Source organism: Aquila chrysaetos, chromosome 22, assembly GCF_900496995.4.
Source record: "Aquila chrysaetos chrysaetos chromosome 22, bAquChr1.4, whole genome shotgun sequence".
In the NCBI taxonomy this organism is placed as follows: domain Eukaryota; kingdom Metazoa; phylum Chordata; class Aves; order Accipitriformes; family Accipitridae; genus Aquila; species Aquila chrysaetos.
Genome location: NC_044025.1, coordinates 8496947 through 8522537, shown reverse-complemented (window position 1 = coordinate 8522537; position 25591 = coordinate 8496947). Strand labels below are relative to the sequence as shown.

At 38.3% G+C, this 25591-nt stretch overlaps 1 protein-coding gene across 3 annotated transcripts in view; it reads right to left on the bottom strand.

Annotated features, from left to right (window-relative positions):
• Positions 1-25591, bottom strand: part of GABRB2 (gamma-aminobutyric acid type A receptor subunit beta2) — a 178453-nt gene that overhangs the window by 73566 nt on the left and 79296 nt on the right. For all 3 annotated transcript variants that reach the window (XM_029998162.2, XM_029998164.2, XM_029998161.2), the window contains one exon: positions 5926-6008. In XM_029998162.2, coding sequence (XP_029854022.1) covers positions 5926-6008 — 83 coding nt within the window. The remainder of the gene's footprint in view (positions 1-5925; positions 6009-25591) is intronic.

Below are 25591 nucleotides of genomic sequence, written 5' to 3'. Positions count from 1 at the left end.
GGTATCAAAATCTTACAAACACTGCAAACACTGGTTCCCTTGTACACAACCCACCCTGATCATATGCACTGATGGTTAGTCTAAATTTCCTTCCCTTCTTCAGACTTCCCAGAAGAATGATCTACCATTGGGGTTTTTTTTAGCTCTTACTGAATCATCCTATTTACACACTGAAGAGGAGTCAAGAATTTCCTGTTCTGTGTTGCCAGTGTGCGTTATGCCACTGAAATTACACCTCTTCTTTTTTCAACATACTTGACACAAAGTTACTAAGGACAAATCAAGAACGAAGTACCTGTCCCAAGGAAGCCACACTATAAGCTGATGTTGCTGAAATGGACAGTGTGGGTACAGAGGTGGAATTCATCACTGTTTGCTAAACGGTCTATTTTTCTTTCCCCCACAAAATGCTGTACAGGTTGAATTGTCATAGAATCCAAATTAAGACATCCAAACATATAGATGATGAACAAGGAGGGAAAAGGGGCACTCTGACGAGGTCAGCTTCTACTGATAGAGGAATGTCCTCCCTGTACAAGGGCCACTATGCAAAACAGACTTAGCTGAAGGGACAAAGGGGACAGGACACATAAACTTGATAAATGGAAATTAAAAAACATTAAAAAAATGAACCACTACTAAGATTCTAACCTTCAGTGGCCCAAAAGTCATGTAAAAGTCCCATAAGCTTTCCACTTACTGTGTAATAGTTGGAAGTGACACGTTCCCATGGCATCCTCCCTTGCCGAATACCCCACTTCCCGGGGATCGCCAGAGTCTCTTGCCTGGCATCAAGCACATTCGCCTCTAACCCAGAAAACCCGTGCCAGGTCTGCTCCTGGAGTTCGACCATTTGTCCTGTGTGACCTGATTATAGCTTTGATCGATGGCCAGAGCAGCCATCTGCAAAGTACTCGAGGCTTTAGCAAAAGGCATCTTTCATTTCTTTTCAGTGCCTTAAATGTACTTGTAAAGTCACCTTGAGCACACAAAGATGACTTTTGTTTCTCTTGTTGATGAGCTCTCAGACGATCTGACTAGAAAGTGTTTGATACTGGGCTGCACTGCCACTGGGAAAAATGATATTCTTTTGCCTCTCTTCTTTCTGGCTTTTTCTAGATTCTGTTATTGAATGGAAGTTTTTAACTTATCCTAGTGTGTTTCTGTGGCCTTTTTGTCATGAAACAGAAAAAAGATCTAATGATTTCTGATCCAAACACCTCAGGCTGTTATATAAAGTGAAATGTTCCGAAAATAATTATTTCTCATTCATCAGCAAAGCAAAGTTCTTCCTCCCTGTCTGCGTGTCCTGTTCTGACTCTGCTTTTTTTCCCTGGTCAGTACCTCTGAGTGGCAAGCTCCCTGTTTGCTAAGGCTTCAGACAGCAGGGCTTTAATGCACTTTTTTTAATGCCACATCTTTAATACATTCTGGAAAATGTTTCTGAGAATATGCTTCTAATGAGAACCTCAGTGTGTTCTCGTTTGTTCCGCAGCAACAAAGAAATGGGAAAAAAAAAAAAAAATCAGTCACAAGGCAGGCAGTTTCTGAATTATACCTCAGTATAACATAAATACAGCTATGCCAAACACTTTATGAAATGACGTAAGAAGGAATTGAAATAAATTTTTGTCTTTACGTGGCACCACATAACTGAAATGGACAAAGGTCCAAATGTACCAGATGAATCAGGAATGATTACATTTAAAAATATTCAAAAGAATCACAATAATTTCTCTCTGTTATGCTAGAGGATATGCAATATAATATTTTATTTGTTTATATGAATATGAAGTATTCTTCAAATTCCCTTGTACCTCTTTTTGCCTTTGAGCTCCCACTAGTCTTATGGCTGATTAGCTAAGATATTCCTTTCAACAGTTACAACTCCAGAGAGGCAGGAAACAGCAGAGAAACAAAATTATTCTAGAGCATCACCAGAAACTCAGCAATGCATACTGTAGGGGCAGAGGTAGAGAGCAGAAAGGAGAGGTATTCTACCGAGTCAAGTCAGTATTCAACTAAGAAGGAAAAGGCTCTCTGTTGCCTGCAAGTTGGGAAAATAAGAAATGAATACGGAGGAAAACTGATTTCCTTCTGGTATTATAACTCTGCTATTCAGTGTGTTGGGAAATAACGAAAAAAAAAAAAAAAGGGAGAAGTAGAATAGCTCAGATTAGACCCCCCTTGGAAAAGATGGCCTACAGGTTTAGAAACATCATAAAAAAATGGAACATCAACATATTTCTGCCCTTTAAGGATGAACAAAGCAAAAAATGATCACAGAGATGTAACTAGCTATACATGAAAAAATAGGATTTCAGTTCTCAAAACTGATACTCTTCGAACTAACAGGCATAGTCCTTACACTTTCAACATGTAGTCTCACTAATACAACCTTAAATTGAAATGCAAAAAATGCTGTCTCTTGTATCTTAATAGATGATACTACCTCCCCCATTTCATTTTTTATATTTTACATACAACACTTTTCCACCATAATTTCTAATTTGCAAATTAATCTAGATTTATGCAAATGTAGATTAACAAAAAATTTATATTGGCCACAAATTTCAGAAAACACAATGACACATGGAAAAAAAAGTAACCCAGGCAGCTAAGAAGCCAGTCAACTCTGGCATCAATAACGGGGCAGGGGTTGGTGGGGGAGGAAGGAGGAAGCAGAGAAAGAATGGAAGGATATTAGAGACATTAACATGTATGGAAATGGGATAAAAATCCATCATGACTTACTCAAAGGATCTGGCTAGACAATAACTCCTTTTTTAAAGAAAGTATATCTAACCTGGACTTTATTAAAACATTTGATATAGGACTATGTAAAACAGACAATTAGTAAAGATATATGAAAGATGTGTAGGAAATTGTACTGCACTGAAAGAACAGATCATGCTCTGTACAGAGACTGATTATAAGCAAAGCTCTTCCTTCTTGGCATTAATATTCTTTAGTATTTGTGTGTTAATGAAATTTCTAATGAAACAAAATCTGCAGGCACTGTTAAGACAAAGGATGATCAGAACAAATATAGCAAGAACTGGATAACCTTGAGGACTGTAGCAATATTAAGAACATTGGTTTATGTGAACAGTATTATGAAAAGTCATGTGTTATTAGTACTATGCAAAAAAAAATTCTACCAAAAGCTAGAAGCCACTGCTGGAAAATGAGTGAGGAAGGGAAAGACCTTACTGTACTGTTGTAGGAAAGACTATCATCTGTGAAAGTTACACAGTTGTGAAGAAAGGCAAAGGTGGCTCTTGGAAAAAGGGTAGGATTAACACCGCAGTCTAATAGAGATTTCGTCTCGGATACTGTTTATGGTCCTAGTTATTCCTAACGAAGAACTAGCACTAACTAGTTCTGCATTTCTCTTAACACACTCTTGTATGAGAAAGCTACAAGAGACTGTCATATTTGATTTCATGAAATGAAGCCTGTAAGAAACTATGACTGCTTTCTTTAAATGTATTGTGAAGGTCCCAGCAGGGCTTCGGAAGACACTGAACTAAAAAAAATTGTTGACACAAGCAGTGAGCACAATTTCATGCCTTCGTAGCCATGAAAACACTTGGGGTAGAATTTAGAGAATTTCTAACCATCACAAGAGAGCAGTAGTGAAACAGACATCCAACAGGATCAGTAGGGCAAGAAACCAAGCTACTTTTAGCATGCAGCTTAACCAGTTTAAAGAAGTGATTATGACTTGAGTACCCGCACTGAACCACTCAGAAAGTCACATTCAATCTTATTCACTCTACCTATCTACCTACCTACCAGCATTTTTGTGTGAAGCGATTAGACAGACTCTGGTTTTTACCTGAACAGAATGACATCTATAAAGAGCAATAATTTTCTAAAGCAGCATAAAAGGGTTTCAAAACACAGTTCAAGTATTATTTCTATCCACATTCTTTGCAGTAACAAAGGCCATTAAAGAAACACAGGCTAGCTACATGCAGTATCCTGATTTAAATCCATTTTACTTTTGTGATGCTATAACAGAGCTAATAGATCCACAAAGGAGCTCTCCTACAAGCATCCTGACTGCTATGGTAAACTAAACTCCTACCCTTTCTATGATGGAACGAGCACTGTGCTCTTCATACCAAGAAGAAGAACAATTTCAAGATCTCGATACCCTGTTTTCCAGGATTGTTTCTTGAAAGATAACTGATCTGGCTTCAAACTTCTACTCCAAATCAGATGAAAGGGAAATTTCAACCTAGAGGTGCCACATTCTAAGTCTGAACAAGAACAAGTGCTCTCATTGAAAAGCAGGGACATAATTTAATTTTCAGGTTTGCATAAGGATTGACCCGGGAGGTATTTCCTGGGAATATTTCCCAGAGTGGGTCCTGCAAGCATGACAGGCAGGGGATATCTAGTTTGTGAATCCCAAGAAGATTCAGGCATCTCAGCAATGCAGAGACATGACAAGACTTTGCTGACTGTTTAAACAATGCTGTAAATAGAGAGAAAGGATGTCCTCTGCCTCTCCAGCTTTCTGCCTTACACACAATTGGAAAAAGACCAATTCCAGGTCCTTGCTACAACAACAATTAAAAGACACTGCATAGCAAGCCACATTCTCAGTAAAAATCTCTGTAAACCTGAATACAGTTATGGCAGTAGTTTTCTCGCACATTAATATCAGCTACTATACTGGTAAAAGGCTCAGGTATAAAGTTTTGAATCAAATTCTGTAATGAACTGCAACATTGCCCCCCCCCAACCAAAAAAACCTCTCAAGGTTTTATACGTTCTCAAAAGAGCGAAGTCCATCATCACATTTGCTGCTTGTGTATTTCAGCATACAGAAGGGGTGAATTTTAATGATACTCATTTTGCTTATTTTATGCGTGTAAATTATTTCAGACAGCAGTATCACAAGTTTAATTCAGGAAAGGATTTTGGCATATCTTTAAATTACACTAAAATGAATGAAACCTGGACACAAATTTAAAGCATATTCTTAAATGCTTTCTAGAATAGGGAGAAAGCAGCTCAGCTGTACCAAGTTCTTACCAGACTGTAGCACAAGCTACCGTCATTTTGTACTTCAGTGCACACAGAAATCCCACATAATCTTTTATAATACAGAATTTACTTTAAAAATACACATACTTTTGTGTACAGTATCTTAATACATGCCATTAATTTCCATTTTGCTTGACACATTCAACTTAATAACAGACCCCAGCTGAATTACCTATGGTCTCCTGAAATAGGAAATGTATCTTGAAAGTGCTGATACGATCTTAATTAGAGTGCCAAAACCCGCATGCTATCTTTATAAAAGTGATCATGAATTGTTTTTTTCTCTGATGTACTTAGATTCCCTAAAGATTTTTAAGTGAAAAGAGATATGAAATTTTATTTCAGAACACAAGTCTTACCGACATAGAAAGTTTGATAGAGACACCAGCTATTAGATCAGTATATATAACAGACTGTGTTGTACGCGTTGAAAGTTTAACTACAGCACAGGGGTGAGAAAAAAACCCCACAACCACAAAACACCTATTTCAAGGACAATTCTAACCTCTTGCTGTCATTTATAAATGGAAACAAGCAGTCACACAGTTCAGCAGTAAAGGAGGATGAAGAACTGATAATAATCCTCATGCTCCTCACATGAACTCCAACAAGGCATTTGAATGAGACTTTTAAAGCTGTAAATTGTCCATCAAAACACAGAATAACTTTTGCTAATCCTTGTGCTACAAATTACTAATCCATCTGGAAAGCTATTTTTTTGCATGTGTTTACAAGGATTTAAATGTCATCAGACAGAAAGACAACTAGGTTAGTAGCATGTTAAAAAATTAAAAAAAAAAAGTCAGAAATAAAAAGTCTGAAGCAGTTCACCACAGAATAAGTAGGATTTGCAGAAGTACTTACAGCTCTCAATCTCCAGCGTGCAGTTCTGCTCATCCAGCGGATATCTCCGTAGGTCCATCATACAAGCAGCTGTTGTTGTAATTCTAGGAGGGAAACAGAAGAGCTTGTTAATGTGTCTTGTTCCAATCTTTCCTTGATGGCACGTAGTTGAAAGAAGAAAATATATTTCTACCTAACTGACGCTCTTGCCTATTTTTACTGAAATACCATGTCTGCTGCTTACTTGTAACTAATGCTGTTCTAAGAAGGTTATGCCAGTCTGGTGGGCGAGCAGACAGTTTCCCCTTTACATGCCATTATCACAGTACTGTAAGCTTTAATAATCATCCACCAATTTATCCTGACAAAATGAAGCATGAATTAGGATAGCAGTATTTCTTTCATTTTATAGTGGAAGACTTCAAGCCAAAAAGGAAAGGCTCAAAGAAAGGTGGCAGAGGAAATCTAAAGAAGAACAGAAAAGACACATACTTCATATCCTGGGTTAATACCCTAATCTTTAACTACTTCTTTCTTCTGGTTTACAGTGCTTTGCAAATGAAGTACTTTTTATCTTCGTGTTAGAACGCAAACATTTTCAGGACCATTTTCACAAAACATTTAGACCATATTTGTGCCTCCAGATTTCAGCAAACCTACTAACATTAACATGTGTCAAGTGTGCCTTTTAGATGTTGAGAGAAATATCTGTACTGTCAGTAAATCTTTTGCTGATAAACCTCATGGAGGAATATGACCCCGAGCTGAACATGAATCAAGGCACAATTCTCAGCAGCATTTTATTAATGTGTTCCTATCAAGTCTTCTTAATTTGTAGACAAAAATAAATTCTTACCCTCCATCCCCTACCCCCAGAGCATGCTATATAACTCTGTAGTAATTAAAAAACATTACAATTTGGAATCTTCCAACAGTCAAAATAGTATGTCCTGCACATACTCCACATAGGGCCAGGTGTGGATTTAGTGCATAAGCTGAGAGGTTTCTAGCCTTTCTTCTCTCCGCCTCTACCTGGTAAGAGCTCTTCTCCTACAGCTGCTAGAGCCTGGTGATTTATACAGACTCCTCAGAGAAACAAGGATCTTCTCGTGCGTGTTAAGTACAGCTGACTGGCCAACTGCATCTGGGGAACCTGCTTCTACACCAGTAGAAAAATGAGAGCATTGACACAGCAGTCAGCTGTACCAGCTTTCGTCGAGCTGAAAGTTGACCAAATGATTTAGCTCAAATCATAAAATCCAAGATGATGTGGGTGTGCCTCCAAAATGGGACCCAAGTAGATAGATGGAGTGTCTACAGCACAGGTAGACACCGCATGACGCGACAGGATCAGCAGCTACACCTTTCCAGGGTATTCATGAGAGACTGGGTGACCAACAGTTTTATTCTCAAAATCCTGTCTGCTGTGTGAGGGTTACTGGCCTTTCATAGTAGATATTTAGACTGTTCAATAACTGTTTAAAAAACTTCAGTTTAAAAAACCTGTTTAGACATTATTCTTTTACATTCTTCGATCTGACAATACAGAGAACTCTTTCATTTGATGGACCTCATTCTTTCTCCTTAAATACCTAATAAGAGTTTGATAGAAGCAGAAAACTACAATTGCCTGACAGAGGCTCAAAATTCACTCAAAATTGACTCCAGCAATCCTTTCCACAAGGCACTTAAGAAACAATGAAGCTATACAATTTTTTCATTAATATCCTTACTCTGTCCTATCTAACAATGCTTTACTGTCATTTCCAGAAAAAAATCCCTGTAAATTTCTTCAAAGAAAAGAGAACCAAAATAGGGGCAAGTTATTCCTATAAACACTTAGTAAGTCCTACCTCTTTCTTGTCAATCCAGACAAGATCCCTTAATTTTACATTTTGACCATTTGTGTGTACTGGGCTCTCGGAGGAAAGGAGCACCTTTTGGCACCAAGTTCTTTCTTCAATCACTACATGGGTACTCACAGAATTGTTTTCGAAAATATATTGCTTTAAATCAGTGTGGGTCACAACAGATGCTTCAAAAGAAAGCTTCCTGGAGTGAACAAAAGCAGGGGAAAAGAATCCTTTGGCTCCCCACAATGGAAGTCTTCCAGCCTTTAACAAAATCAGATTGCTGAGGAATATGTTTGTTCATACCAAATGCAAATGGAGCAAGCAGCAGCATACATTGTTAAAAAAAACCCCTCTTGCCAGTTCATACTTGGTTCCTTATTTTACAACTTGGAGGAAAATCAAAGAAATTGCCCTGTTCCAGTATCAAAGTAAGATTGACTATTTTGGGGAAAACTTCAGGAAAGGTGGACTGAGACCAGAAAAAAAATTACAGCTCATGGTTTTTGTTTGGTTGTGGTTTTTTGGTGGGGAGATTTGTTGTTTTTATTAATAACCTCAGTATTTCCATATCTATGAGTATATTATAGTCAGGAGTTTTAGAAGAATTTCAGTAGTTCACAGAGGAACAGGCAGGAGCATAGATTTACAACCAAGGTTTAAGTGCACAAAGGAGTCATGGTAAATGCTAACCTGGTTGACTACTACGCTTTCTAATACCTTTCTCTGCACTAAACACATTCTTCCTACAAAAGTCTACCAGACCAGGGGCTTCAACACAGAAATGAAACCACACCTGTGCTATCCTCAGCAAAGTCTCTGTTCATACTGATGCTGGAGCTGAGCACTCACAATTCTGACATATCTTCAGTAGGATTTGTGGGTGCAAGAAATACCGCAAAAGGGGCCAAAAGCTGCAGCCAGCTAGGATAAAAGCTCTGTAGGGAACATTATCAAATCATTAAAAGACACATTGCCTTACCTCATCAGAAAGTAAAGAAAAAAAAAGTGGCACAGTAATGAAAATGGCTGATAGAGAAGAGTTTTAATCAAGCCAAAACAGCAGTTTTGAATAATGTATTTAATTCAACTCGCTTGTTCATTCTTATCCATAATGCAAATCCATTGAAATAAAATAAGAACTCTGTCCTTTCCTCTCTTCGTATCTCCCTCATTTTTTTTCTGACTTCTCTCACATTTATGGTAAAGTAGACAAAGTTCTCTTTCATCTTCAAAATTATTTAAACAACAACACTATGTTTTGATAATTCTTAGTGGTTTGCAATTCATGGTGAATAGCTAAACCAAATTACCAATGCAAAAGCATGCAAGAATTACCACCTTAGAATACTTTTAAAGTCAAGACACATGACCTATACCTTTTCAGACAGAGGAAGAAACAGCAGTTCATTACAGCAGTTAGGAATACTTGAAACAGACATAAAGCCTCTTCCCCAGAGGAGAGCTATTTCAATTTTCATAAAAGGATTAAAAATATTTTTATACAGCCTGGACTAGTGCACAAAATAGAAAATTGTATTTTGCATAACGTAACCTTGAGAACAAACAATGAAAAAGTGAAAGCTTTTAAAAAACAACACTGTGACTCAACACATTACAGTCATTAGGGATGATAACAGAATAACAGTGCTCTCAGAGAAACACCGTATGAAATGAAACACATTACAGAACTCTCATACACTAATCTTTTCATCTGCCTTTAAAGAAAGAGAAACCTTGTGATATTTTATTTTATGATTCCTAACAGTGCAAACCAGTCTTTAGCTTCCTCTTTTATGATCTATATTTTGCATGTAGACCGATTATGGAACACACACACACAAAAAAGCACAAACCCTGAAGCACTAAACTGACTAATAAAGTATTATGAAGCAGACCTAAAGAAAACTTTGTGTGTCAAAACAAGCACAGCTACAGTGCAAAGAAACCTGCACCACAACTATCTTGCAGGGAAAGTAAAGTTTGCTGTCAATAATTCGAATAATTCAGATAAACTTTGGGGAGGTTCTATGATTCAAATAACAGCTGGAAATTGGCATTGCTCCTTTCACAGTTCAAAGTTGAAGGCCATAAAGAACTTGTTTATAATACTTCCAAACTTCAAGCGATGCAGAAAATAATACCTGTAACAAATACTATCCCAGCAGTGCTAATTGTTCTTATTTTTCAGTGCTGTGCAGGGGACAGTTTTTCAAAATCCCATAGATTTTGCTCTTCTGACAAGTTCAAGTGGGATTTGAAATTCAAAATAGCAACTTAAACAGTTCTGACATAACGAGTGAAGAAAAAACAGCACTGAAAGACAGGAGAGCAACGCTAATGATACATGGAGATGGACAGAATCCAATTCCCTCTTGGAGCTGCAGTGGCTCTGCAAAGCTATGGGGAATAAGCGGCAACAGAAACTTATCACTGCCCTGGAAGAAAGCAGCCCTGACCTGTAATTACAGGATTACAGACACAACAGCAATGATGAGCAAGAAGGTGACAATTTCAGATAGCTCCTCTGAGTAGAGTGGTAGTATGAGAACTCTATAACACTCTCTTAACTGTAGCACTGACAGATCCTGATCCTATTGAGTCAAAGACAGAGCTGAAGCCCAGGAAAATACAAAGACTAATTCTTTCTTTAAATGTATGCACATACCACATACATCCTGTTGAAAGCAGTGTAAGATTCTGCTTCAGATTTGCGTATCTGAAGGCAGACTAAGACTCCCCATTAACAATATCGGGAGCAATCCAAAGAGCTTGCAAGGATATCACGCTCTCTAACAGACTGCATCTCTTTATCATGGACTTCATAAGAATCCTCTGCACATGCTGACGGGGAGTCACAAACTCTCTGAATTAGTTAGTGAAACTATGTACTGCAGCTAAACCCACTGTTCACTTCTGCTTCTTGGAAACAGTCCGGCTGCGCGACAGTTGGAAACATCAGTGGCAGCAACAGCCAGCAGAACCAATTTCAAATACGTGGAAATCTGGGAACAAAACTGTAATGTGATAAATCTCTCTCCTGAACAATAATATTGGATTTAGACATATGTGTCAAGGTTGTTAGACATACTAACAGATCTACTTTTAAATTAAAATTGATTTATTGCTAATTGTAGAGTTCACAGAATTCTTCCTCCTTCTGCTTATTCACATAAAAGATACGCTTCCCTTGTACGATCATAGATTAAGAGCTGGCTTTAGCAAAGGATAAAAAACAGTGATATTTCTAAAAGATCATCATTAAATCTGAACATTCAGCTACTGACTGCTATAATTTTTCAACTGTAAACTGCATACAGAGCTTATCAGTGTAGTTTTATAGGAAAAAAATAGCAATTGTTTTATTGATGCTGATGTCTCAGTTTGAGATGAAATGATATGCTTGGGCTACCCAGAATCTGTAATACGCTCTCTTCTAATACCATTCTCAACATTTCATGAGTATTCCAACCTATGTTCCAACTTAGCTCATTTTTCTTACTCCATTTGGGACTTGCTATCTAATGACATGTAGATATTTTCCCCTTGCCTCTGTTCTGTGCAATCCTTGAATAGTTAGGTACTCTCTGAAAGCACTAAGTGTATTTATTAAAGCTAGAAGGCACAACCATAAAACAAGTTAAGGATAAGGAGGATGTGATGCAAAGAGTTTTCTAAAATAATACAAGATAGGAAAAAACTTTTGTAGTTGATAAAACACAGGGAGTTAGAACACACACAGAAACTTCAACCTCATTAAGTTTTGTTGTTGTTTACATTGCTGGTAAAAGAAGTATACGAGATTTTTAAGAGGAAACTAAAATAAATGCCTTTGATCTTTCTTAGGAAGAACCTCTGCATTTCTCTGCTGAAGGATAGCCTGTTGTGCCACCTGCATGCCAGCTAGGAAGAGTCATGGAAAACTCGAGAATTTGGCTGTTATTCCATGATAAAGGAATTCCAACTCAGAAGAATCAGAATTTTGCTGCAGATTTCCATGGAGTGATGCTCAATTTTCTGCTATATCTTTCCACATGTAGCTCTCTAAATTGTTCTTTAAATTAGATAGCATTGCCTACTATGCTGTCACTGAGTCCAAAACTCGGCCACGACATCATGTTCATAATTTAAATCCCTGCAAAAAGCACACATCACTGCAGTAAAATCTTCTGGTACAATAATCTCTGCTTTAGACTAAAGTTATTCAGGCCTTTCTCTGAAGTAATATGTGCTCCTCTAGAAGATAACACCCATATAATACAATGCAGCAGCTATGGCAGAAGAGATCAGAGGAGCACTTCATAATTTTAATATTTTATCACTGTATCCTCATCTTTCAGCATTCACTTCATTTCTCCCCTTCAAAAGAAATAAAAATAAATAAAAAGGAGAATGCTAAAACACTACAGGACTTACAGAACAATGAAACAATACGAGTGTGATGGCTGAGTGACTCAGTATGTAACAACCAACCTTGGAATAAAGAGCTAGGACATCTCCTCCACTTATACAGAGTTCATAGTCCTTTTGCTTTATGACCATCACTGGAACACTGAAAGTTTTACTTTCAAATATTTTGCAAAACACGTTCCTTATTCTGGTTGCAAAAACTGCGTGACTATTTCACTCAGATAATGTCAGCATTGAAATAAAAAGTACATTATTTCAGCTTCTTTCTCTTAAAAATTTATATTGCTACTACCCAAGACATGTTGTATACTACAAATAAATCATATACACAAAACATCTTTAAATCAGTTGTGTCCTCTTGAACAGGAAAATGAAGTTTATCATTCATAAATTTCTTGGAGAAAATTGTATAACTCAATGCATTTCAGAACATATGAAACATTTTTCTCACAACCTTTCGAGGCAGGCTGTTCTAGTAATTCAACTTTATATACATGAGTGTGGTGGGCTGACCCTGGCTGGACGCCAGGTGCCCACCAAAGCTGTTCTATCACTCCCCCTCCTCAGCTGGACAGGGGAGAGAAAATATAACAAAGGGCTTGTGGGTCGAGATAAGGACAGGAGAGATCACTCACCAATTACCATCACGGGAGAAACAGACTCAACTTGGGGAAAATTAACTCAATTTGTTACAAATCAACCAGAGTAGGGTAATGAGAAATAAAACCAAATCTCAGAACACCTTCCCTCCACCCCTCCCTTCTTCCCGGGCACAACTTCACTCCCGGATTCTCTACCTAACCCCCCAGCGGCGCAGGGGGACAGGGAATGGGGGTTACAGTCAGTTCATCACACGTTGTCTCTGCCACTTCATCCTCTTCAGGGGCAGGACTCCTCACACTCTTCCCCTGCTCCAGCGTGGGGTCCCTCCCACGGGAGACAGTCCTCCACGAACTGCTCCAACGTGGGCCCTTCCCCCGGGCTGCAGTTTTTCACGAACTGCTTCAGCGTGGGTCCTTTCCACGGCGTGCAGTCCTTCAGGCACAGACTGCTCCAGCGTGGGTCCCCCATGGGGTCACAAGTCCTGACAGCAAACCTGCTCCAGCGTGGGCTCCTCTCTCCACAGATCCACAGGTCCTGCCAGGAACCTGCTCCAGCGTGGGCTTCCCACGGGGTCGCAGCCTCCTTTGGGCATCCACCTGCTCCGGCGTGGGGTCCTCCCCGGGCTGCAGGTGGAGATCTGCTCCACCGTGGCCTCCCTTGGCTGCAGGGGGACAGCCTGCCTCACCGTGGTCTTCCCCAGGGGCTGCAGGGGAATCTCTGCTCCGGTGCCTGGAGCATCTCCTCCCCATCCTTCTTCACTGACCTGGGGGTCTGCAGGGTTGTTTCTCTTACATGTTCTCACTCCTCTCTCCGGCTGCCGTTTTTATGTCCCAGCAACTTTTTTTCCTTAAAAATGTTATCACAGAGGCGTTACCACTATCGCTGATTGGCTCGGCCTTGGCCAGCGGCAGGTCTGTCTTAGAGCCAGCTGGTGTTGGCTCTGTCGGACATAGGAGAAGCTTCCAGCAGCTTCTCACTGAAGCCACCCCTGTAACCCCCCCCGCTACTAAAACCTTGCCACACAAACCCAATACAATGAGAATATAAGAAGATTAAAATTTATTGCATTCTCTTTAAAAATAGCTAAATTACAATTCTGATATTACATTACATTTAATACAGACTCTCTTAAACTATGGAAGAGAGCTAGAACTTTCTAAGGAGATGCATGGATTTGATAGCTGTTTAATCAATTCTCAGCGCCTAAAATAACTGGTGCTTAGTTCTAGTGAACACGTTGGACTGTAAACATACCCTACATTAACATTTTTTATTCCAGGATGATAAAGATACAATGTTTAATTAAATAATTGAAGAACTAGGGAAAAAAGGGAAGATCATCTCCACAAAATACCCACTGCTTCAATGCACAAATTGTGCAGACAATACTGTCACTAAAAATGTAGAAATAAGGAAGTACGGGTTATCATAGGTAAAACAGTATGAACTTTGCCCACAGGCTACCTTTTTATGCCTTATAAAGAGAGTAACAACTACAGTAGCACTACCACCCTATAGTGCAACACTTGTCTTTGGAAGAACACCATCTTGTTTCCCTCAGGAGCCTGTGTCTGAATGTTAAATCATGCGGGTCTTAAAAAACAGGGTGTAACCTTCTCCTCCCCACTCCTGAAATGTCTGCAGTAGTCATCCTCCAGCAACTGCTGGACACAGCTGCTCGTGGAAACTACCTTCAAGGCAGGTGTCGGTAGTGTCTACACAACTTGCGGCTCCCGCACCTTTATCTGTTAGTGAAGAACTTGTGCTCTGGATGATGAGCTCACGCAGAAACTGCATTCACTTCTTTGCTGTGTTCTTAATCTATACTTTCTATGACCAAGTCAGTCCTGCAAAATCCTTTTGTCTCACAAAATGCCACCATGAATATTACCAATTACTTGCCTATTCAGGGAGACATCTGAGTGGAAGGCATTTTCACCATTCTGGAGAAAGGAAGTTCTACCTAAGTTAAAAATTAATGTGAAAGTCAAAACAATCTTCAGTAGAAAAGGCACATTTAGCTTTAAGATTGCAACTTATTTAGTAATTCTTACAGAAGAAGTAAGATAAGAGCCAATGCTCCTATTCCTCTCGCTTTTGTGAGTCAGAATAAGACAACTCATTTTCCACAGGGAAGTGTCAATAGAAATACTAAATTTAAGTGGATTCTTCATAAGCTGAATTACTCTCAGATCCAAAAAGGTGGGAAAAAAAAGTCAGTAAAAACCCTCTAGCACAGACCTGAATTATTTCAAGAACCTTTGCAACAAAGCAGTAACCCATAAAATTCTAACATTCACAAACTTCCAAGACAAAAGTAAAATGAACTCTCCCTGTCCTAAAGCAGGAGTCACATCTTAAAAGCAGTCAAACAGGGAGACAGTTAACAGCCAGAATGAAAGCAAACTGTGTAAAGCACAGTAGAATAATACACACAGGTTATTACTTATTAATTCAATTGTGATTAGAAATTTTCATCCACACAGACTGGGATGCAATAATAGTTGCACTGCCTATGTGACTGTAGGTCTTCAATTAGACCATTTACTTTCTATGCTTTTTCACCCCCCATTAAACAATCTCCTATATACCTTTCTAATTCTAGCAAAAAAAGTTCACAAACATCTAATTTCTTTCCTCTTCACTCAGCCCTAACAGAACTTCACTACTGCTAGGAATGAAGTATTTAATCAGCTTCTCTTCATTTCTTCTTCTACTTTCTGTCTATAGACAACCTGAAATTCCCCCAAATACATCAGAAACTTTTTCAGTAGCATGTCAAAGTGACTAGTACAACCAACCATGGGTGATTTGCTCCCCATGAAAGAGAATGGGCAAGGGAACAAATCCTCCTCTGAGCAGATCTGCAACCACAGCATTGTGTGCTAACATTGGTGCCTTTGAGCAACCATTGCTGTCCAGGCTATTTCTAGTGCCCCATTTACGTAAACTTCCCAGACAGCATTACTCTAGGCCACCTCTATCTATAACAAACTCTCAAACAAATTTATATTCTTTTTTTTTCCCCCCTGTTCTGCTTTTACTGATGACAAAGAAGATGTTCTCCCATTCGTTTCTCCCTGAATAAGTCTGAAAAACAAACTGCCATTCACCAGATACTCAGATTCAGAAAACAGAGCATGCTGAGTGATCCCCCAAAAGAAGAGGCACAGATCTCCTGTGTCACAAGGGAGCTCATCCTGACCAATTCAACCCACTACAGCACAGTTACCTCGCCTACTACAGCTGTAATGCGCTCTGCACGCCTTAAAGTACTCTTGCAAAATGGATCTCCTTACCTCTGGTAACAGATACCTCTTTCATTCTCTACCAGAGAGAGGTCAGCCACTATCAAACAGCTGTATAATTTTTTTTTTTTTAATTTCTGATGAGAGCTGCAAGCACAGGCGGTAGCTAAGCACGTCAGAAAGGCCTTTGTGTTGATGTAGCTAAAAATCTCTGCTGTCCCCACCTTCCCTGTCCCCTCATGCTTCTTCTAAGCTTAACACAATGCAACAAGCAAAAAAGAGAATGAGAAACTGTCCCTTTTTGTACTACTATTGAACAAGCTGATTAAATCTACTGTAATCTACAATAAACCAAATATCCTTGTAATTGACTATTGTCATAAGATCAATATCTCTTGCTTTGCAAATAAACATTTCAGCTTCGCTCTGGTATTTAGGGAACAGTAAGAGACACATATCCAAATACGTAATTTTACTCCGCTGACATCCTTTCAAATATCACTGTAATATCAACTGTCAATAAAGAGAGAATACAAACAAACAATACAGATGATCTTAAAGCTCCAAAGCATCTGAAGTACTGCCCGCAGACTTTATGCCTACTATGCTAACATATTAACACTACCATTGGCTAGATAAGCACATTGACACTAATGTATCACTTCACTTTTAATTTTACTGAATGACCATTATTTGTAGTCAGTAGGTGGTAATGTTTCACCCCCCTGTGGCAATAAGGGGGGTGGGAGGGTAGGGTGTGAAGTCCATGACAGATTTTGCAGGGCTCAGAAATACATATATCACTACTACTGGTAAAACAAAATGTAAATGGATATTACATTTCAGTGAGGTTGAGACTGTCTGTACTGCCATTAATCTTGTATCTACAATACTAATTGCAAGCATGTTTGAGTATCCTCACCTGATCAGCATCTCCAGGGGCTGTGTACAAGGTTTTAAAGATAATAAACAAATAAAATTACACCTCTAATGAGAATCCTGCTTTCCACCCTCTTTCCTGCCCCTTGCTTTTGATTGCAAGCTTCGTGATTTGGTATTCAAAAACACATCTTTCAGGACTTAAATTCAACCCAAAGACAAAGGAAAACAGGAACCCTGTTTTTAAGTACTCCTTGGAAGTACCTATCTTGCTATATACAACGGGTTTCAAAGTATATTAAAGTGTGATTTAAAAAGAAGAAAATAAAAATACCTTTGAAACATTTAGAGCAATTCAATAAAGTTCACAACTGAGCAGCCATATAAAAAAACACTACTGATTTCATTTTGCATTCATATGCATCAGGAATGACAAGCAACATGAATATGTTCCCACACACATATATATATATAACAACATAAATAATATATGCTCCTTAATCATCCTTCCTTGATGCATCCTGTTTCTGATATGTAGGGCTTCTCCCTGCAGTTATATTTTCCTTTTTTTGCAGCCAAATACTATTTTCAATCCTTGCCAAACAGACTAACAAGAATTGGGTTTCAGTGATTGAGAAGTATTACATATCACCTAGTTCGTTATCCTTGATTTTACACAAATCTTTATCATCAATAATTCATGAACTGTACTTCACTGCTGCATCACCAAAGTCAATTCTTAAAGACAGAAGACAAAAGCTGACCAAAATATTAATGCCATGAGATCCCAATTACTACCTAGCACTGATCTATACAGTTTCATTCCTAAGAATCTTTTTTTTTTTTACCATGATTTTTATCTAATTTCTTTACACTATTTGATTTAGTAATTCCTGTAACTCATATGTTAACAATAAATCTATCTATCTCAGGTTGTGTAGGTTTTAGTTTTTACAGCAAAAAGTTACCATCATACAACCAGAAAAAAGTGATAATTAGTCCGATTTGTTTTGTTTTGACAGCTCTGATGTCAGCACACCATACACACTGCATACAAACATATCATTGGGCAGTTTCCATGGCCAGTTTTCAAAACCGTGTTAAGTCATGCACTTAAGAGTGTAGCCACAGCAGTACTGAGGGCCTATTTCAAGATATTAGAGTGGTACAACTGACATAATACATAATGACCTGGAACGTCTCGTAGCATTAAAAGGGCCAATGTGAAATTACAGATAAGTCCTTGGGGAAGGATTTAACGGTTCTTTCTGCAGCAATTGTCATGTCCGTAGACTAGTTATTACTGAACAGTATAGAGTTTATCCATGAGTAAGAAAGTTTTTCCCAAGGACAGGGAGAAACTAAAAGGGTTGAAAGCACTCAAAGAAATTAGATACCAAAAATGGGGGGGGGGGGGGGGGGGGGGGACACAGACCCCAAACAATATACCTATAATAAAATTTAGTTTTGATACTGATGTTAATCATGCACCATATAGCAAGTACTTCACACTAGTCTACTTGTACAAATACAGATCTGCAAGACCTGTAGATCCAAGTATCTTTAAGTGCATTACAGGTATCAGTTACTGAACTCTCACAAAACGGCAGAAGGATAGGGTAACGATATTTCTAAGGCAGAATGAATGCCTTCAGTGGCACAACCTCAGTCAGGATTGAACAGACAAATTTAGTCCAATGTGGCTAATCATAGACTACTTCCAACTACTTCTCTGGCTTTTGACTTTTCATAGGAACCACTCCTCCTCAAGTGCTTGCCATGTTCTACAGAAAGAGGCTGACACTGCACTTGTAAATGGGTGGGAGGCAGCATTATCAAACAACGAGGGACAAGCAACCATGCTGCTGATTGGTTTTGAATTGCCTGGTTTTGTTTCAGTGATGTTTTTCTTTCCAGAAGATTTGTTTTGGTTGTATTAAGCATATCACATAATTTATTCTGTAGAACAGATTTTTATTTAATATTTTTAAAAATATGTATTATTTATCAATTAATGTTTTAGTGCTCATATTTACTCTTCCAATTTACCTAAGCAGATGTGTATGTATGCCAAACAGGATATCAAATCCGGTACTGAGTAAGTAAGATGCCATGTCTGACAAAGATGGATAATAAAAATACAGATAATGGGTATGCAAATATGAAAAAAAATGTATTGTGCTAGTATACATTTTTTCCATTCCAGAACAATATTTTGAAATTATAGAAGAGAAATTGCTCACTTAAAATGACTACCAGAATTCTTAAAATTGGCTACAATTTATTCCAGTTTTCGCTAATCATGATTTGATTAAAGTACTGTCCATAAAGCATAGATGAAAAAGACATATTATGTAAAGCACCCTATATGTGCACACTAAGAACTAACCCCTAGGGATATAAAGCTACAGAACTTCACCATTCACCTGAGCCCTGTGTGTCCAGAGTGCCGGTGAGGCTTCTCCACCTCAATTAACAGCCAGATCTGGGGCTGTTTAAGCTGTCTTTAATAAATCACCTGTTTGCATTGTAGTTACATACGCCATCTGAACAACTATTCCCATGTGAACAGTATTTAATTGAGGACAATGAATAAAGATTTAGCAGATATTTTTAGGCCTAATTCAGAGCATACAGGTTTCAAATAACAGATTCCTATTAATGTCAATTGACTTTAGATAAGGCTCCTGGGGGGGAGGGCAGAGACAAAAAAAAAAAAAGACATACAGATGATTTTATATATAAAATGCTACAATGGGGAGTTGGGAAAGGAAGAGGATCCTTCTCATTCATATAAATGGTTTAAGATAGGTCTGACTTGGACAAAATATGAACAGTTTATTCTGCACATTTTATTCTTAAACATTGATATTCTTCCTACTCAGGCTAATCTGCAAGTAGACACCTGTGGAGAAAACCCATTTTGCAGCTATTTCTGATCATACTCCCTCTTTTCTTTCCCCAACAGATAGGTCTACTGACATGATACTTAAACCAGTAGGTTTTTGGTTTTGTTTTTGTTTTTTTTGACAATGAAAAAATAAATTACTTAGAACTGCCTCCTATCACATTCCAGATGTCACGCCTGGCCTCAGTGCTCTTCTCATCTATTGTGTTAGGCTTATACTGTCAATCCTCCATTTCATATCTGGTCCATTTTAGACCCCAAATATATTATTAAAGTAGCAGCAATATTCTTTTGAAAATGGGAAGCCACGTTCTCCTTTAACATTTCCAAATCAGTATCTACATTTCAGACCAATTCAACTTTAGTTAAAGGTTTACTGGATGCATGAGAGAAGGACACAGGTGGTTGGTTTTTTTTTTCTTTAACAATGAGTCAAACCTAATGACTACAATTAACAGGCATCTAAGTTAACTCCAACTATGCTACTGAAATCCACACTATTTTCCAAAGGTTACATCTCCTCCTGTGCCAAAGTTAGGATGTTCAGTTACGACCTTTCTCTTCCTCACCTTCATTTCAGAACATTCATAACTTTGATCCAAACAGAACCAGGAAAAACACCCCAAAAACTTCTGATACACTAGCTGCATCATAGTGGCAAGAAGAACTGAAAGCTTGATAAGCTATATAAAACACTGAACACTGGAAATCTAAATACAAAAGCTGCATAGAAGCTGCTTTTTGATATTCAGTTGGTCCTTTCCCATTTCTGAAATAATACCTTTGAAACTTCTCAGTAACTAGATCTCAGGGGCTAGAACACTAATCCATACACTGCAAAAAAAAAAGAGGGAGTTTCCTCCTAATTACCATGTTTTCCTGCAGAATATGTTTTTTAATAAATAAAATTTGTATTCATTTAAGACAAGCTTCAGTAATCTTACCAAGGTCCCTTCTTTTCCATTTTAATGCTAGTAAGATCCATCAGTTTCTGTAGTCATTTATTTGCATTTATGATCAATAAAGCTATTAGATTTGGAAGATAAGTGACTTTGACCTGCCGAACAGCCTGAGATGATTCTGTACACAATGACATTATCAGGTAGTGTATGACCTGAGTCTCAAAGAGAATCAGAAGAGTTCAACTGATTCTAATCAGAGTTTAATTAGGTCTCTGCTTTCCATATACTTATGGAGACAGTGGGTATCACTTCTAACATTTCACGTATCCAGAACTGCATTTTAACAATTCATGCTGCAGTGAAAGTTGAATCAATACATAGGCTATATATGAAGGATTTCTTCGTAATGTGTACTTTTAAAATTTAATTTAGAAAACCCATCCCCCATTGCTTTTCATGTTACCTTAGCTATACACGAGACCTTCTTTTCTCCAAGAAACAAGTTATGACTAGTTCACATTTGAGGTGGATGAAGAGTCAGCTAAGAAACATCAGTCCTACCCTGAATACAGCAAATATACATTTGATGAGAAAATAAATGCTTATCTGAGATATGTTGGACCTGTCCTGGAGCCATTCCGTGTATTCAGGGATTTTTTAAAGTGATCATTTTGCTGTAGAAAGTGCATCTTTTTTCTTCTTTTTTTTTTAAACAATCTCTAAAATTGCTTCCATGCTTTACTTAAAAGTCTTTTATACATAATCAATAGGACAACACATACTGAAACACAGTAAATTAAATTCAGAGCATCAGGAAGGCATTTACTTGATTAAATATACAGGTACTTTGAGGTGACTGAAAACAATGGCATAAACCCACAAGGTGAAAGCATCACTCGCATGCTATGCACTGCATAGCAGGTTCAGCACAGAGCCAGCCCGGAGGCACAGCAGTGAGTTTGATGGCTGCCATGTCCTCTTTTACACATCCTTACCCACTCCTGAGCCCAGGCACGGGAGCAATGGCCATCCAGCCACAGCCCTTCGGCAAAATGTGGACGACTTCTCACAAAATCAGCCTGTTTTATAGGCTTTAGAGGAGGGAATTTCCAGCAGCAAAACAAGTATTTCCTAGAATTCACATTTATAAAGCAAGAATTTCAAAACACAAGAGTTTGAGTTTGTTCCCCTATGTCAAGTCTGGTGTTTATCAGAGAAATTTTCACTGTGAAGAGCACCGAGCATCCCTTTTAAATGTTATTTTTCACATTATGAATGTCCGCATGTCAACACTGTTGTCTGATACCAAATGATGGTAAGAGGACATGACGGTTTCCATTAACTACCTGGCAAGAACACCTTTTAATTTTCTTAATGTACAAGGAAGAGTTTGCACCACTCCCTCCATCAGGCATGATACTTATGGAAAAGATGTTTTTTTAAAAAGCTCTTCAAACAACTCAACAGAAAAGTCTTAGCAGGGATGTGGACTTCACTGCCTGCAATATGGGCACTATAGGAGAGAATGCTGTGTAATGAAAGAGCCACGCTTTTATGGGCAAGCAGGCTTCTCAAGTGAGAAATGGGAAGGTACATGAAAATTATCTCTGCCATGTCTTGAATGGGTAAGATAGTTCTGTATAAGCCAGTCCCAGCATTCTTCTCATTTCACAATATTAATTTCACAATACATATTCCCAAGTATCTAGTTAAATGCTGCATGGGGAGAAATATCTACCTGTTTGGTTTTGGTTTGGGGTTGTTTGTTTTTTTTTTTTTAAATTGGCACAACATTTCAGTATTTCACACACAAACTTATGTTCAGCTATTTCAAGCACTGACCAGAAATTCATCACTACTGTCATGCGTTACATATGTTCATTTAACCTAAAGCTAGAGCTAGTGACTCTGCAAAATCTCTCTTATAGGTGGTAAATCTCATTTCTAACCATAGACCAGAAATTTAGCAAATAGTGTCAGCAGTTTAACAACTTTCTTGTTAAGGTTAAATGTTTTCCCCCTGGTGTTCCTCCAAGCTGACAAATGAGAAGACTAATCATATGAACATCAGTATTGCACTAAGGAAGTGGGCCTTCAGAAGTTAGATGGACCCTTCTTGTATTGTAATCCACATTTCACAGAGATACAGACAGACAGCTATACTTTTCAGAATTTTCAACAGTCACCAATCTCAAATTTATGATGCTGAAAGCATGCAAGTATGTTTGTGGTGCAGTGGCTCTTTCGCAGCTTTTCATTCACTCAAATAAAGTTGTCTTCTAGTCAACAGGTTCAATCACGACTGCAGTGCCTTAACAAGGTCTTAATAACTTCTCTCTCCTTGGAATAGCAGAAAGCCTCCTAAATGCAGAATACCAGCACCTCATTCAGAGGGCAAACTACATATTATGCAAAGCCTTTGCATCGTCTGTGTTAGGTAACAGAAACCATGCATGGGGTGCAAGCCTACAACTCTGTATGTAGGAAAAACAAGTTTGTTCCAGGTCCTTTCTACTCCTTTTTAGGTCACTTCCCCACTCACATTTCCAACTGTCTGTATCTCAGGAACCTTGACACTTGCCAAACATAGTCCTCAAAGCCACTCCTCTCCCCCTCTCTCTGAGCATCACTCCTCTGTGACCCAAAGGGTCATTACTCCCTCACCCCCTCCCCCTGCAAGCAGCTTCAAGTACAGAGGTACTAATCCCTGTATTGCCACAGACAATATATATATACTTGATAAGGAGATGCCAGAGGGAGAACTCTCATTGACAGGAAAATAACTGTTCTCGCAGTTTGCAAAAGATAACTTTTAAAGAGGAATCCTGAACTTCCTTTGACTGTACCTGCAATGCAGGATCTTTCCTAAACAAATGAAGAGCAAAATAAAGCATGAAGACCAAACCCAATTGCCCTAGTATTTGCAAATAATGATCAGGAACCCCGGAGTGAGACTTAAAAGTAAACAAGCCTTTAAATTATGAGTAAAATATATAAAATCAGTTACTTTTGTGAAGAACAAACCCAGAAAATGTTTGAACGCAGAAATGGCAATACTGTTCTGTGAAAGAAGCAATAGTAGACAATCTGCTGAGTAGGATGGCCATGACAGACAGATGACAGCAAAGAATTAATTAAATTTTAAGGAATTGTCTTTATTGGTTGTGCCTAAATTATTACTTTTCCTGTTGTTTCTTGCACACCATAAGAATGAATAAACGAATGAGTAAGAAAGAAAAGCAAAACAATAAAAAAAAGCAGTAGAAGTATTTACTTCCCATCTGTCACATACAAATCACACTTGAATTCTAGTAATTCAAAAAGATGTTTGCAGCAAAACTTAAATACCTGTAAATCTTGACTTCAGCTTTGGCTAGGTTACAGACTAAAAAGTCTGTGAATCTTTTGAATGCACAAGGAATGACTTATAGTTACCCACATAAAACAGGCACGGCAAGTTTCACATGTTGTCGGTAGGAATGAAGATGAAAATTCAGTGCTTCTGGCTGTGATTTGCTTGAAGGTTTCGGGCAAAGCTTGGCACAGGTGTGCTTAAAAGAAGAAAGCGCACATCCAAATTCTGCCTCTTAGCAACAAGATATAATCTTAGTATTTGATTTAAAAGGCAGGTGATGAATCACAAATCTTCATAAATAAGAAGATGGCAGTACACCCTCTTTGCATGGTTTAAATGTCATGAGAGGAGGAGATGGAAAGCGAACTATCACATAGCTAAGCCACTACCATCTGCACAATTAATATATGTTCTAAGCAACGAGGGAGTAGGAGGGAAAAGCATCATCACTTATGACCGTGTAGTCATTAGCCAAGATCCTAATCTTCATTAGACAAACGAATTAAAACTCACCATTTACTGAAGCTGTCACAGTGGCTCCAAAACAATACTCTAAAAATGGTCCCACTGGAGTTGGAATGAAAATGATGCATTTTGAAGGAGTAGTTAGTAAGCAGAAGCATGACATCAAGATAAGCTGACAATCTAATGCTATTAATCCAAGGCAACCCTCCTCCCTCCCCTCCAATTCAAGCCATTTTTACAATAAGGAGGAAAAGAAAATAGAGCACATCACAAATTTTAGAGGAAAATGATGACTTAGGGGATAAACAAGGTCTGCAATTGAATGAAAAACCGACCACAAAAACACAACTGGCTTTCCAAAAGATTTAGAGATTGTACAGACTTTACATTAGGAAATTGCTGAACAGAAAGCCTGGATGAGCACACAGTGATGAGGCAGAATAGTAGTTAAGCAAAGCCAGAAGGGAAGAGGATAATGCATTTTCAAAGCAAACACAAGGAAGCAGGAGAACTTTGTCAGTGCTAAGAATATATTTGATCAGTTACAAATTGGGTGGGGAAACCTCTCATGCTGCCAGCCACAGAACTCAACTTACCTATACAGTTTATTTTCACTACTACTCAATATTGAAAATAATACAAACATAATGCTCAAACAGGGAAGGGGAATGTTTTTGCTAACATTGACCCTTTTTGCCAACATTAGGAGGCGTTGTTTATCTAAATGGAAACTCTCCCATGTTCCTGGCTACAAAATGGCTTCACTGAAACATTTTTAGTAGATAAATCTTCTGATGCAGGCCTGACACGCTGTTCTCTTAATTGATATCACACTTGCAGGACGAAGGACAAAAGATTACTGGTCACACTAGGCCTGTACTACCAATATCTTTTAAAAAGCACTTTGAACGTTATATTTTCCAGGACTGCTAAGAACTGCTGAACAACAAATAACTGCAAGGAATAAAACTTTTTATTTACTCATCCCCATCAAAACTAATGAACACAAATGAACCCTCATTTTCTGCTCATTTCTCTCAACTGAAATGAAACTTTCGAAGTCTGAA